The sequence below is a fragment of the Bos javanicus genome, chromosome 11 (assembly GCF_032452875.1).
Source record: "Bos javanicus breed banteng chromosome 11, ARS-OSU_banteng_1.0, whole genome shotgun sequence".
Lineage (NCBI taxonomy): Eukaryota > Metazoa > Chordata > Mammalia > Artiodactyla > Bovidae > Bos > Bos javanicus.
This window is the reverse complement of record NC_083878.1, coordinates 67699550-67714936: the sequence shown is the minus strand read 5'-3', so window position 1 is coordinate 67714936 and position 15387 is coordinate 67699550. Positions and strand designations below refer to the sequence as shown.

At 41.2% G+C, this 15387-nt stretch overlaps 1 protein-coding gene across 16 annotated transcripts in view; it reads left to right on the top strand.

Annotated features, from left to right (window-relative positions):
* AAK1 (AP2 associated kinase 1) overlaps positions 1 to 10372 on the top strand; it is a 173309-nt gene extending 162937 nt beyond the window's left edge. For all 16 annotated transcript variants that reach the window (XM_061432872.1, XM_061432868.1, XM_061432878.1 and 13 more), the window contains one exon: positions 356 to 10372. In XM_061432872.1, coding sequence (XP_061288856.1) covers positions 356 to 1470 — 1115 coding nt within the window. In that variant the 3' untranslated portion in view covers positions 1471 to 10372. The remainder of the gene's footprint in view (positions 1 to 355) is intronic.
* The last annotated feature ends 5015 nt before the right edge of the window (positions 10373 to 15387 follow it).

Genomic DNA, 15387 nt, shown 5'->3' with positions numbered 1-15387 from the left:
ATGAGGGACTGGGTTTTTCATTCCATCCAGAGCCAGTCAGGTAGAGCAGGTGTCAGTGCCTGGCCCCACGCGTGCAGGAGCATTGCATAGTTAACGCTGAATGTCTGTGTGCCTAACACCTTCATCTCCTTTCCTCCACATTGTTCCTCGTGTTCCGAAATGTGAGACCTTGATTGGTTGTGTTCCAATTTGTGTGCCGTTTCCTTGCCTGACTTTTCTTGTTCTGTTTTTCCTTTTTCCATTTTCAACATCCATTATTTGGTCCCACAATGTTCCTGCCGCGGGTTGACCATTGAGTGTTCCAAAGAGCGTTGAATGGACCAGTGCATTAATTCTGCATTTTGTGCTTTTCTAGGTCTCCAGAGAGAGCCCATTTCCTCTCCTGTAATAACTGTAGAGCACTTTAAAGAATCGACGGGTGTTAAAGGCCTTCCCCTATACCCGGACCCCTCCCGGGTACCTGGCACGAAAACTCAGAACAGTTTGGAATCTGACTACTTGGCCCGAGATGGCCCTTCCAGCAACAGCTCGTTCCACAGCAGCGAAGAGGAGGGGACCGACCTCGAGGGGGACATGCTGGACTGCAGTGGCTCTCGCCCTCTGCTTTTGGAGTCAGAAGAAGAGGATGAGAGCTGCAAGCCTCCGCAGGGGAAGCTAGGAGGAGCTACTCCCTTCACTCAGCCGGAGGTCACTCCTGCGCAGGCCAAGGCCTCGCAAGGTGGGAGGAAGAACCAATTCGGAGCCCTCATTCAGCCAATTGCAGATGGACTCGGTGAGCCAGATGTGTTCGCCACTGCCCCCTTCCGGAGCTCAAGGATTCCCGCTGATGACATTTTTGCCAAAGCCCCCTTTGTCTCCAAGGGCAACGTGGCCCCTTCCCAGCCAGAGGAGACGGATGTGTTCTTGAGAGCTCCCTTTACCAAGAAGAAAGGCATGGAGGAGTCAGCAGTTGCCCAGAGCCCCGCCCAGGAGCAGCCCGGTCTCCTCAGTCAGACCGATGACATCCCTCTGCTCCCGGGCCTCGATCGAGCCGTGTACCCGTCTGCCCGAGCTCAGTATTCCATGGCTGGCTTTGCCCAGCCGTCTAACCTCCCCTCCCATCCTGTACAAGCAGCAGACCATCTTGACAGCATCTCTTCCAGGGGCTCCTCCCTGGAATCTGGGGCCCATCCTAATGACAGAAACAAAGGACCTCAGCCCCAGAAAGAAGCTGTCTCAGGCCCCGTGGCAGGCAAACCATTCCGCCCCCAGTCTTTATCCAAATATTCCCGTCACTATAGCCCGGAAGATGAGCCGAATCCAGAAGCCCAGCCCATCGCTGCCTACAAAATTGTTTCGCAAACCAATAAGCAGTCGATAGCTGGCTCCGTTTCCATCACATCCCTTGCCTCCAGGACTACGGAGCTGCCAGCTGCTGATCCTTTTGCTTTAGCACCCTTTCCTTCGAAATCAGGCAAACAGAAACCTTAGGAACCATGCCTGAGCCTCAGGCCTCTGTCTCTACCCTACCCTCAATACCCACCACATCACTCCCAGCTGAGCCTTCCTGAGAAGATTATATCAATTATTCTCTTTCAGTTCCATGAGTCAGAGCAGAACTTCTTGAGTCAACAAACTCAGTCGAGGTGATACTTAGTTGAAACTCCTTAAGTTATGCTCATTGCTTTTGTTTATATTGATTTCTTGACTTTCGGTGAGCGTGTCCATCTTCACCTCCACCCAGAATTCTGCTTTCTCTTGTGTGCCTAGAAACTGTTTTAATCTCAAACTACTTGTCAGTAAATCCAGAAATAACTTCCCAAAGGGGCCATGTTATTGCTACTTTGATTCCTGTAGTTCCTGTTCTGAGTCATGTCTAATGAATTAAGATGAGTTCCTCCCAGACTTGGTTTCATACTCTTGAAAAGGGTACATTTCAGGAAGGAAACACAAGATAAAAATTCTGCTCATCAAAAGGAAGTGTGATCCCGAAGATACTAATCATTCCTCTAAAACCAGCAACTCTTAGAAAGCTCTGGATCTGAGTCTGTGTAGGCCACCCTAGTCCTCATGCCTGAGTGTCAGTGGGTGTGTAACGTGTGTTAGATCCTTTCCTTTGTAGAAATGCAAACAGATGAGATCTCTGTGCTGGTGTCTGATAATGTGGAGCTTTCTCCCACGTGCACACTTTAAAAATTCATGTGAGTGCACAGCTGTGTGTGTACACGTCTGTTTGCACAGGAAACATTCTTCCTTTAGGTAAATCCTGTCCCACCTTGCGTACAATCACTCATTTGCTGGTATTTGTTCTCCTAACCTAACTTCCTTGAACCCTGTTTTTATTGCCTTCTTTTCTCATGGCAAAATTTAATTTATTGGAATGAGTAGGAAAATCCTGCTGGAATGGAATTTTCTAAGTAGATTGTTTTTTCCTTTAGAATTTGCTATTAACAAATTTCATTTACAAAGTCTTGAAAAATTATCCTTATACAGTTTCCCCTGAGAACAATAGAAAAGAACCCTTTGTTACAGTTACAACCACTGGGTTTGGGGTCTAAGTAATTTTAAAAAGTAATCAAGTAATTTAAAAAATCTTAGGTCTGAGCACTCCATGCTGTCATTACAAAATTAATTGATCATGAGACTAGGCTACAAACTAGATTTGCTTTCTGTTTTTCCACATCCTTGTCACCTTCGTCTGCCCCTTGAGGAAGTAGAAACCTGAGATGTAAATAAGTTTGGGAGAATGGAAAAGAGCTGAACCAGTCAGCCACAAGAACCTTTCCATTCTTTGTCCCCTCGGATGGTGAAGCAGGTCAAACAGGTGCTTGACTTAAGTTTTTGAGATGTCTTCTATTTCTGGAAAGCTCTAAGTTATTCTTGACTGTTCTCATGCCCTTTATTATTATTAGTGCCTTAAGTTGAAACTTACATCTCAGTGAGAAGATTTCTGCTAAAGAATTTCATGTTTCAACTTGAAAGTTCCCTGTGACTCCTAGTAAATGTTCATGATTTCTTCATTAGCTGGAGAAGTTAGAAGAGCTGCTCACCAACCAAGAGTAATGACTTAAGAATTATGGGAAATTCATCCGAGAATCAAGCCTGAATGCCAGACTCGATTGACGTTGACTAAATGTCGTATTTTTAAATTTGAAATTCTGGGAACTTGACAGTAAAATATAAACAGATACTTCTCAAGACTTTTTCTAGTTCAGTCTCCACCTATTTCAGCTGTCCAAGTTAAAAGGTAAATAATTGACAGTGGGTCAGGGCTCCTAGCAGTGGTTTTTCCAACTGAGGCTTCAGCAGTGCTGCCCCTTTACTTTTGAGGATGCTAAATGTTCACTGGGCTTTTCTCCCAATGATCATTTCTGAATTTTCTGTGTAACAGTGGACGTTGAATTATCTTTCTAATTGACTGATTTTGGCTAACGAGTATGAAAATTTGCACCCCAAATTCTTACCTTGGTCATTATCAGTGCACAAGCCTGCATGAGCAGGAGTGAAAGTTCAGTTCAGTCGCTCAGTCGTGTCCGACTCTGTGACCCCATGGACTGCAGCACGCCAGGCCTCCCTGGCCATCACCAACTCCCGGAGTTTACTCAAACTCATGTCTGTTGAGTCAGTGATGACATCCAACCATCTCATCCTCTGTCATCCCCTTCTCCCACCTTCAATCTTTCCCAGCATCAGGGTCTTTTCAAATGAGGCAGCTCTTCACATCAGATGGCCAAAGTTTTGGAGTTTCAGCTTCTACAGCAGTCCTTCCAATGAATATTCAGGACTGATTTCCTTTAGAATGGACTGGTTAGCTGTCAAAGGGATTCTCAAGAGTCTTCTCCAGCACCACATTCAAAAGTATCAATTCTTTGGTGCTCAGCTTTCTTTATAGTCCAACTCTCACATCCATACATGACTACTGGAAAAACCATAGCTTTGACTAGACGGACCTTTCTTGGGAAAGCAATGTCTCTGCTTTTTAATATGCTGTCTAGGTTGGTCATAACTTTTCTTCCAAGGAGCAAGCGTCTTTTAATTTCATGGCTGCAGTCACCATCTGCAGTGATTTTGGAGCCCCCAAAAATAAAGTCTCTCACTGTTTCCATTGTTTTTTCATCTATTTGCCATGAAGTGATGGAGCCAAATGACATGATCTTAGTTTTCTGACTGTTGAATTTTAAGCCATCTTTTTCACTCTTCTCTTTCATCAAGAGGCTCTTTAATTCTTCTTTGCTTTCTCCATAAGTGTGTCATCTGCATATCTGAGGCGATTGATATTTCTCCCAGCAATCTTGATTCCAGCTTGTGCTTCATCCAGTCCAGCATTTCTCATGATGTACTCTGAATATAAGTTAAATAAGCAGGGTGACAATATACAGCCTTAACGTACTCCTTTCCCGATTTGGAACCAGTCTATTGTTGCATGTCCAGCTCTAACTGTTGCTTCTTGGCCTGCATACAGATTTCTCAGGAGGCAGGTCAGATTGTCTGGTATTCTCATCTCTTTCAGAAGTTTCCACAGTTGATTGTGATCCACACAGTCAAAGGCTTTGGCATAGTCAGTAAAGCAGAAATAGATGTTTTTCTGGAACTCTCTCACTTTTTCAGTGATCCAATGGATGTTGGCAATTTGATCTCTGGTTCCTCTGCCTTTTCTAAATCCAGCTTGAACATCTGGAATTTCACGGTTCACTTACTGTTGAAGCCTGGCTTGGAGAATTTTGAACATTACTTTGCTAGCATGTGAGATGAGTGCCATTGTGGGGTAGTTTGAGCATTCTTTTGCATTGCCTTTCTTTGGGATTGGAATGAAAATTGACCTTTTCCAGTCCTGTGGCCTCTGCTGAATTTTCCAAATTTGTTGGCATACTGAGTATAGCACTTTAACAGCACCATCTTTTAGGATTTGAAATAGCTTAACTGAAATTCCATCACCTCCACTAGATTTGTTCAGAGTGATGCTTCCTAAGGTCTACTTTGACTTCATATTCCAGGATGTCTGACTCTAGGTGAGTGATCACACCATCATGATTATCTGGGTCGTGAAGATCTTTTTTGTGTAGTTCTTCTGTGTATTCTTGTCACCTCTTCTTAACATCTTCTGTTAGGTCCATACCATTTCTGTCCTTTATTGAGCCCATCTTTGCATGAAATGTTCCCTTGGTATCTCTAATGTTCTTAAAGAGATCTCTAGTCTTTCCCATTCTGTTGTTTTCCTCTATTTCTTTGCACTGATCACTGAGGAAGGCTTTCTTACCTGTCCTTGCTATTCTTTGGAACTCTGCATTCAAATGGGTATATCTTTCCTTGTCTTCTTTGCCTTTGGCTTCTCTTCTTTTCTCAGCTATTTGTAAGGCCTCCTCAGATGACTATTTTGCCTTTTTGCATTTCTTTTTCTTGGGGATGGTCTTGATCACTGCCTCCTGTACAATGTCATGAACCTCCATCCATAGTTCTTCAGGCACTCTTTCAGATCTAATCCCTTGAATCTATTTCTCATTTCCACTGTATAATCGTAAGGGATTTTATTTAGGTCATACCCAAAAGGTCTAGTGGTTTTTCCTACTTTCTTCAATTTAAGTCCAAATTTGGCAATAAAGAGTTCATCTGAGCCACAGTCAGCTCTGGGTCTTGTTTTTGCTGATTGTATAGAGCTTCTCCATCTTTGGCTGCAAAGAATATAATCTATCTGATTTCAGTATTGACTGTCTGGTGATGTCCACGTACAGAGTCTTCTCTTGTGTTGTTGGAAGAGGGCGTTTGCTATGACCAGTGCGTTCTCTTGGCAAAACTCTATTAGCCTTTGCCCTGCTTCATTCTGTAGTCCAAGGCCAAATTTGCCTGTTACTCCAGGTATTTCTTGACTTCCTACTTTTGCATTCCAATCCCCTATAATGAAAAGGACATCTTTTTTGGGTTTTAGTTCTAGAAGGTCTTGTAGTTCTTCATAGAACCGTTCAACTTCAGCTTCTTCAGCATTACTGGTCGGGGCATAGACTTGGATTACCGTGATACTGAATGGTTTGCCTTGGAAACAAACAGAGATCATTCTGTCATTTTTGAGATTGCGTCCAAGTACTGCATTTCCGACTCTTTTGTTGACTATGATGGCTCTTCCGTTTCTTCTAAGGGATTCTTGCCTTCAGTAGCAGATATAATGGTCATCTGAGTTAAATTCACCCATTCCAGTCCATTTTAGTTTGCTGATTCATAAAATGTCGATGTTCACTCTTGCCATCTCCTGTTTGACTGCTTCCAGTTTGCCTTGATTCATGAACCTAACATTCCAGGTTCTTATGCGGTATTGCTCTTTACAGCATCAGACTTTACTTTCATCACCAGTCACGTCCACAACTGAATGTTGTTTTTACTTTGGCTCCACCTTTTCATTCTTTTTGGAGTTATTTCTCCACTCTTCTGCAGTAGTATATTGGGCACCTACTGACCTGGGGAGTTCATCTTTCAGCGTCCTATCTTTTTGCCTTTTCATACTGTTCAGAAGTGAAAAAGATGGGAATATTCAAGGAAGGTTCATCCTAGAAACTCTTAAAGTAGAAGGTCATTCTAATTCACCCTTTGAAACTACTCAGGATTACCTTTGTAACAGCCCTGTGAAATTACTTTTCTTTGGTTTTTTGATCAATCCCTCCTGATCATTTTTGTTCTCAAGATGAAATCAATAAAATGGTGATCTTATTACATAATTGAATTATTTGTCAAGCTGAGCTTGTAACCCTAAAAAAGGGTTATTCTTTTATATTCTTGCTAGAGACCTATGCTGGGTGGAGACTCTGTAAATACCTTTTTTGAACAAGAAATGAATATAGACACATACAAATTACTTTTGTCTCCTTAATGATGCATGAACATTTTTGGATTATTGGATTACATTAATTATTAGCGAATAACTAGTGGATTCTGTGCTGATCATCTTTGGATCATATAGGGTAAATGCATCATGTAGAGATAAAGTGTTCTTGGGACTTCCCTGGTGGTCTTGTGGTTGAGACTCTGCTCCCAATGCAAGTGGGTACAGGTTCCATTCCTGGATGGAGAGCTAAGCTCCTTCATGCCACACAGTGCGGGCAAAAAAAATAATAAAATTTTTAAAATAAAGATAAAAGATTTTTGTAGAGGCCATCCTGAAATCTGGGAAATTTAGCTTTAAGAAATCAGGAGTGCTCAGAGTGCTTTGAATTAAATAGCAAATGCATGTTTCCAACAACTACAGCAAGCTAACATTAAAGAGAAAAAACATATAGTGAACAAAATGCTGCACTCCTTGTTTAGTTTGTTTTCTGTTTTATATGCATTACACATATGAAACAGAATGCAGGAACCTGTGACCTTTCATTTCAGTGGAGTGCAATGAGCCACAATATATTTAGACATAAAACATTGACCTACAGCATACACTGATGAACTCTTAAAGAATCCACGTTAATCGACTAACACACAGTATTGAATTAATGAAGTTATCTTACGTGTGGTGAAAAATGTTTAGCATATCTATTTCTTAGGCCCACTCTTGGGTGTGTGCTTAGTCACTCAGTCGTGTCTGACTCTTTGCGACTCCTGACTGGAGCCCACCAGGCTCTTCTGTCCATGAGATTCTCCAGGCAAGAATACTAGAGTGGGTTGCCATTTCTTTTTCCAGGGGATATTCCCGACCCAGGGATTGAACCCACGTCTCTTCCATCTCCTTCATTACAGGCGAATTCTTTACTGGCTGAGCCACCAGGCTTACACCGAGAGCCCTTTAGCTTCAAATCCTTATTAGATTGGAAAATGGAAAATGAACAAAATTTGATGCTACAGCAGGTGCTGGACAGGATTCAGTGATATCTTGGCCACAAATTCTTTTTCATTTTGGGCTCACTCATTGTTGAGTTGAAAATTTCATATGTGTGGACTGGTGTGTACGTATTTACACCCCCATATTAGGTCTGCGTGTAGCCAGGCGACCAAGATTACTTTTTGAACTTTTAAGAAAAATACCAATATCTTATTGACCCATTATTTAGTAAGTTTTAGAATACATGTACATCAATGTTTTCAACTATTTGGTGGACATTTCACTGACATAAAGTAACAGATTTCAGTTTCTTTAAGATAGGTGTAATCACCAGAGTGATCTGGCAATAGAAATTCACTCATGCTATATTTGTTTCCATAATGAAAAGTTGGCAAAACGTAGGTTACATAATATGTATGCATTGTATCAAATAGAAAATTCAGAGAAGAGTGAGATCTAACTCACTCTAGCGGGAAGGATACTACTTAAGTTGGGGCCCCTGGGGTCCCTTTAATAAGGAAAAATGTTATTCTCTGCTGTGTCTTTGAATTTGAAATTGGAGAACACAGGCCAGTCAGCTTTGGAATGGCTGCAGGTCACACAGATGCAGTTTTATATGAAACCAGATTGTTCTGATGCAGGGTACATAGGAGAGTCACTAAAAAGACCTTCTAAGGAGATAGGAGCACCTTCTAGATGCCCACAGCCATTCCTGAGTTCTGACCCTCCAATCTTGCCTTCTGGAGTAAACATGAAGATTTTAAACAGAATCATGTAATTTAAATTCTTAGCGTTTCCAAATGACTGTCAACTATCTGTTTGTTGATTGATTGGTTTTAACCAGCAGAACACTTGCAAACTTGTGAAGTTCACTTAACGGAAAATTTCAAAATGCTTGAAAATAAAAAGTAGTATCTAGTTGGGGATTGTTTTTGTGTTCTTTCACTGTAAGATAAATTTGCTAGGTTGTTGAAAACAACTTAGCTGCTCCCCCTTGTTGTGGGAATTCACACTGACGGTGTCTCAGTTGCCAGGATGCCTCCTGCTGTCTGACTTACAGTCCTGCTAGCCTCATTTGCACCTTGACCTTCATTAAGAATCAGGCCTAAGTGTAATGCCTAAGATCCCATCCTTAAACTGACAGACCTGGTCTTTTCTGGTTTTTCTCTATTGCTGCAAGTCTATGTGGCTTACCTTGCTTGCTCATTTCCTCATTTGACATTCCCCTATTATAACCATACCAATAAGTGGGGAATGAAAGAGAAGACTGAAGGATCATGTTGATTTTTACTTACCTTCCTTTTTACTCTAAACAGTTTCTTCTTAAATTTCAGCCTAGCCTGTGATAATATCACACTGGAATAATTCTAAATAAAAATGAAATGGTTCACCTTCCCCATATCTTATGGATTAGAAGGAAGGTTGGCAGAAGCCCAGCCTTACTCTTCAGAGACACAACTCAAAAGCCCCGTGCTCTCCTAGGACACGGGGGCAGGTTTATGCATGAAGGGACTCTAGAACAACTTGTAAAAGGTAATTTGTAATTCCATAAGAAATTTAGTCTGAGCTACTTCTCAGCAATCTCAATATGAGTGACAGTATCTTGAGTTTATAATAGCAATGTTTTGTTCTTGAAATCAAGTCAATGTTATCTACATTGCATTATAAGAGAACCATATATACATGTTAGACGGATCTGTGTGATTCCTTTTGGTAAGGAATTGCAGAAATATTTTTTTCCCCAATATCAGTTAAAGTGAGACTTTGAGGGCGAGAGAAGACGATATCACCTTTCGTTTCTGAAATGGCAAATCAGTTATACTCTGAGTCAACCAAAGACTCCTACTTGAGGAGTGTGCGTGAAGTGTGTGCATGTGTGTATCCTCGTGCTTTCTGCCATGGTGTTAAAGACCTCCTGATGAAGGCATCCAAAGAATAGCAAGAGGTGACAGTAGATGTTTGAAATGAGTAAATTCAGTGCTGTTTACCTACAACTTTGTGATCTAGAACTGGAATTGTTCTAGATGAAGGGGAGAGAAAGCAGCCGCTGCTTTAGACTCATTTCCACAGTAAGCATGCTTTTTTCATCCACAAGGATGAAACTCAATAGCGTTTGACCTAAACACCTCGTTCATGTGTGGTATTGGGAGGGCAGTAGTGACTAGAACACTACGAGGCCTGTAAGATGTTACTTTGAAATTCAGAGGGAACATTTAACGTCATTTATTAGGAGACAGAAACGGAATACAGGCCAAGGACCATGCTCATTCCAGGAAGAAGAGGTGAACTCCCTTTACTGACTATATTTTGAGTTGACTGAATGAGGAGGTCAGTTCAACTGTGAGAATATTGAGGTCATCAGACCTCAGAAAACAGTATGTGCATGCAATCTCAAGGACTATGAACATGGGAAAGGGAAAGAGACATTTATAGAGTCAATCTTAACAGTTTTTGCAATACCTCTTTTTTGCAGACTCTTGGATTTATGTTATTGCACCCTTCGTGTGGTCTATCTTATGTATCTGCTAGTTTTTAAGGATAATTGTTTGAGATGTAAACTTCTGTACACTTTATTAAAATGGACCTAATTAAAATAAATGATTTACACTTTGCATTATTCCTTAAGTCAAATCTTCCTAGGACTGAAGGGCTCCATATGTGTCTTTCACTTAGTACCAAGCTTTATTCTACATTTTTAAGTTTCAAAGAACAGCTTTTGGTTGGTTGGTTGGTGAATTGGTTTCCAATGCTGGCAGTTATTTCCTGAGACCCACTTTTCATCTGGATGTTTGTGGAGACATAAATGAAATAAGATAATGGAGCCTAAGGACTGAGCTGGGAAAATCACAGAGCTCCCTAATATGTAAACTTTCCTGTGAACTTCTAAAATGTGTTACCTGAATGTGACCTGCATCAACATGCAGCTTTCAAAAAAAAAATCTCTAAAAAGAGACCATAAGAAACTAGAAAGAGAAATCTTGGGTGGAAATGGATTATACCTAAGAAATTTAAAATTCATGCTGTGAGGAAAACCTGCCTCCTGTTTCCTTTCCAAATCTGAGAAAATAACAGAGCTTTGATGAGCCTGACACCCACTGGACTGAGTTCACAGGTATGGTGTTCAAGGAAAATTCAGGGATCCAAAGAACTCTGGTATAAGATGCATGAGTAAAACAAGAGTTCGCCTACTTTTTCTGAAGATTTATTTTAAGATCTGATTCATTTATCTTTAAATATACCTAATTCCACAATGTGAAGTTCTTATGGTTTTTTCGTATCTCAAGTTAACCAAAAGCACAGTCTTCCTTACCTGTGACTCAGAGTGCTCTGGGGGAAACCCTTTCAGATGCAATACTCCCACTGAGATGCAGGAGTCACAGCTTTCTGCAGAAGTGGATGGAGTTTACCTGTGGTGAGTCAGCTCTGCCGTAATTGGAGCCAGAGCCAGAGTTAAAAGCTCCAGTTCCCACAGGGTGATCTCTGATTGCATTCATTCACCCTTTAATGACTCACTTTTGCCAGCCCCGAGATGGGTTGGTGAGAGACCAGCCAGGAAGGAAGTGCCCTTATATTGTGCCCTAATCAAGATCCAAGGGGGAGGAGCCAGAGTAAGATCCGGGGGAAAGCCATGAGCTGATGGTTTAGACCTGTTTCTCTGGATTTGAAGGCAAAGATCTTTCCCCTTATGTTTCCTTGTACTGAATTATGTCACCTTTCATGGAAGGAAACCAAGTACTTCTTCATAGCCCAGAGGCCCAAAAGGACTCCAGATATTTTCTTCAGAAGGCAGCCCAGTTTTCTAGGGCTGAGATTTGGGGCCAATACCATCGCTGCGTGTGGAATTCTTAAAGTCAGGTATTGTGAAATTAGTAGTTTTATACAAGGACCAGATCTCCCATACCACATCCTGTTTTTGAGCAGTACTTATTGACCCCAAGCACATATTTTATTTTTCACTCTAATGAAAGCTTTCATTATCTGGGAGGAACTGATCACAATTTTCTCTTAACCAAAATTAAATATAAACTGTCAGCCTTTTTTCAGTTTATAGTGAATATCATTCAGTTTAAGTAAAATTCAAAGCAGCTAAAACTACACATAAATTAATGAAAGCATGAAATCATGGCAATTTAAATCGAAATTTTGATTTGGGAAGTTGGAATTTACTAGATATAGTGGCCGCAGGAGAACTCAGTAGCAGAAACTATTGGCAAAATTTGAAATGAACCAAAAATTGACTAATAAATTTCCATTGTAAAATGCTTATAGAAAAGACCAGATCCCAATGAACAGAATTACAATAAAATGGAAATTCAGTGCATAGGAAATTGATCCAAGAATTGAGTTGACTTAATGGAGTTGCTTTATAGAATTTCTTGATGAAAATTCATCAATATTAGCCCAATTAAAATATCTTTATTCAAAAACATTGGATAAGGGCCTTCCATGGTGGTTCAGTGGTTAAGAATCCACCTGCCAATGCAGGGGACACAGTTTTGATCCCTGGTCCAGGAGAATTCCACATGCCACGGAGCAACTAAACCCATGGGCACAACTATTGAGCCTATGCTCTAGAGCCTGTGAGCCGCAACTTCTGAGCCCACGTGCCACAGCTACTGAAGCCCATGCGCCTAGAGACCATGCTCTGCAACCAGAGAAGTCACTGAAATGAGAAGCATGTGCACCGCAGCTTGAGAGTAGCCCCTGCTAGAGGCAACGAGAAAGCCTGTGCAGCAGCAAAGACCTAGTGTAACCATAAATAAATCTTTTAAAAACAAAAAGCATTCGATGAAACCACTACAGAGGTTCAAAATGTCCTGGGCCTACGTAGGGGCTATCAAAGTGAAGTTGTCCAGATAGTCATTACTGTATGAGTCAGGAGAGAAGTCTAGACTCCTGACAGTGAGTGGTAGTGGTATTTGAATGCCTAGATATAGATGAGATCAATGAAGGAGAATGTAGAGTAAGGAGAAGAGCACTTCTAACATCCTTTGGGAATATCTACATTTAAAGCATAAATGGAAAAAAAAAAAAAATTCCACGAGAGAAACCGGGCCACAAATATAGGCAGAAAAACAGAAGGTGACACCAAGGTTATAGGAGGAAAACATTTCAAGGATAAGCAGAGGTGTTAAATGCCAGAGAGACGTAATGACAAAAATGCTTGTTGGATTTGTCCAGTAGGAGGCAATTGATCCTGGCAAGAGCAATTCTTGTAAAGTGGTGGGGACTGATTGCAGTGGGTTAAGAGTTCCAGAAAAATAAACAACCCAATCAAAAAATGGGCCAAATAACTAAACAGACATTTCTCCAAAGAAGACATACAGATGGCTAACAAACACATGAAAAGATGCTCAACATCACTCATTATCAGAGAAATGCAAATCAAAACCACAATGAGGTACCATTTCACACCAGTCAGAATGGCTGTGATCCAAAAGTCTACAAGCAATAAATGCTGGAGAGGATGTGGAGAAAAGGGAACCCTCTTACACTGTTGGTGGGAATGCAAACTAGTACAGCCACTATGGAGAATCGTGTGGAGATTCCTTCAAAAACTGGAAATAGAACTGCCTTATGATCCAGCAATCCCACTGCTGGGCATACACACTGAGGAAACCAGAAGGGAAAGAGACACGTGTACCCCAATGTTCATCGCAGCACTGTTTATAATAGCCAGGATGTGGAAGCAACCTAGATGTCCATCAGCAGATGAATGGATAAGAAAGCAGTGGTACATATACACAATGGAGTATTACTCAGCCATTAAAAAGAATACATTTGAATCAGTTCTAATAAGGTGGATGAAACTGGAGCCTATTATACAGAGTGAAGTAAGCCAGAAAGAAAAACACCAATACAGTATACTAACGCATATATATGGAATTTAGAAAGATGGTAACGACAACCCTGTATGCGAGACAGCAAAAGAGGCACAGATATATAGAGCAGTCTTTTGGACTCTGTGGGAGAGGAAGGGGAGGGGATGATTTGGGAGAATGGCATTAAAACATGTATAATATCATATAAGAAACGAATTGCCAGTCCAGGTTTGATGCAGGATACAGGAAGCTTGGGGCTGGTACACTGGGATGACCCAGAGGGATGGTATGGGGAGGGAGGTTGGGGGGTGGTTCAGGATGGGGAACACGTGTACACCCATGGCAGATGCATGCTGATGTATGGCAAAACCAATATAGTATTGTAAAGTAAAAAAAAAGGAAAAAAAAAAGTAAGCACGGTGTAAAGAACAAAAGATACATTTTAAAGAATGGGGGGTTTCATTTTATATAAGGACCTTCAATGATCCACAATTGAAGGACACAGTACAGCTGTATTACTCCTTCCCCCATAAAACATACCTGATCCCCAGTCTTTTTTTATAATTTTTTCTTAAAAGACCTATCTCTCTTAATAGCTTTCTCCATATCTTGTTATATCTAACTTGCATTCCAATATCATTGATATGGATGTGTTTTTTTCCCTCCAGTTCTCATATTAGTAATATCATCAAACAAATACTAGATGACATTTTTAGGGTAGAAAAGGAGAATTACCCTATAGTACCAGTGAATTAAAAAAAAAACAACCAATAGTCACTGTGGTAGGCTAAATAATACCTCCCCACTCCCACAAAATGTCCATGTTCTAATCCCCAGAAATTGTGAATGATAACCTTACCTGGCAAAAGGGATTAAGCATATTCGATAAAGTTAAGGATCTCAAAATGGGGAGATTATCCTGGATTATGCAGGTGGGCCCAACATAATCAGAGGATTCTTTACTAGAGATGAAGGAGAAGTTAGAGAAGAAGGTGATGTGATGACAGAAACAAGGATTGAAGTGATACTTTGAAAATAGAGGAAGCCAAAGAATAGAGGTAGCCACTAGATGGTAAAAAAAAAAAAAAAAAAGATGGAAACAGATTCTCCTCTCAGAGCCTCTGGAAGGAACCAGCCCTCCTGACTTTTTGTTGTTCAGTTGCTCAGTCGTGTCCAACTCTTTGTGACCCCATGTACTGCAGCCAGGCTTCCCTGTCCTTCACCGTCTCCCAGAGATTGCTCAAACTTATGTCCATTAAGTTGGTGATGCCATCCAACCCTCTCATCCTCTGTCGTCTTTCTCCTCTTGCCTTCAGTCTTACCCAGCATCAGGGCCTTTTCTAATGAGTCCGCTCTTCACATCAGGTGGCCCAAGTATTGACTTTGGCCCAATGAAAATGACTGTCAACGTCTGACTCCCCAGACTGTACGAGAAAAGTTTGCTGTCTTAAGCCACTAAAGTGCGTAATAATTTGTAACAGCAGAAATGGGAAGCCAGTCCAGACACTAAAATTATTCTCCAAAATTCTAAGAGAAATTAACAATGGTTCCTATAATAGTGACAAAAGACAATGGACACCGGGTGCTGAGGGATGGTGGTGAGGAACGTGGGTTAAGACTGCTTAAGCTGGGACTTCCCTGACAGTCCAGGGGCTAAGACCCCACCTTCCAATGCATGGAGCACAGGTTCCATCCCTGTTCAGGGTGTGGAACTAAGATCCCACATGCTGTGAGGTCTGGCCAAAAAAAAAAAAAAAAGACTGCTTAGGCTTGCACCTGGTCCTATCACTT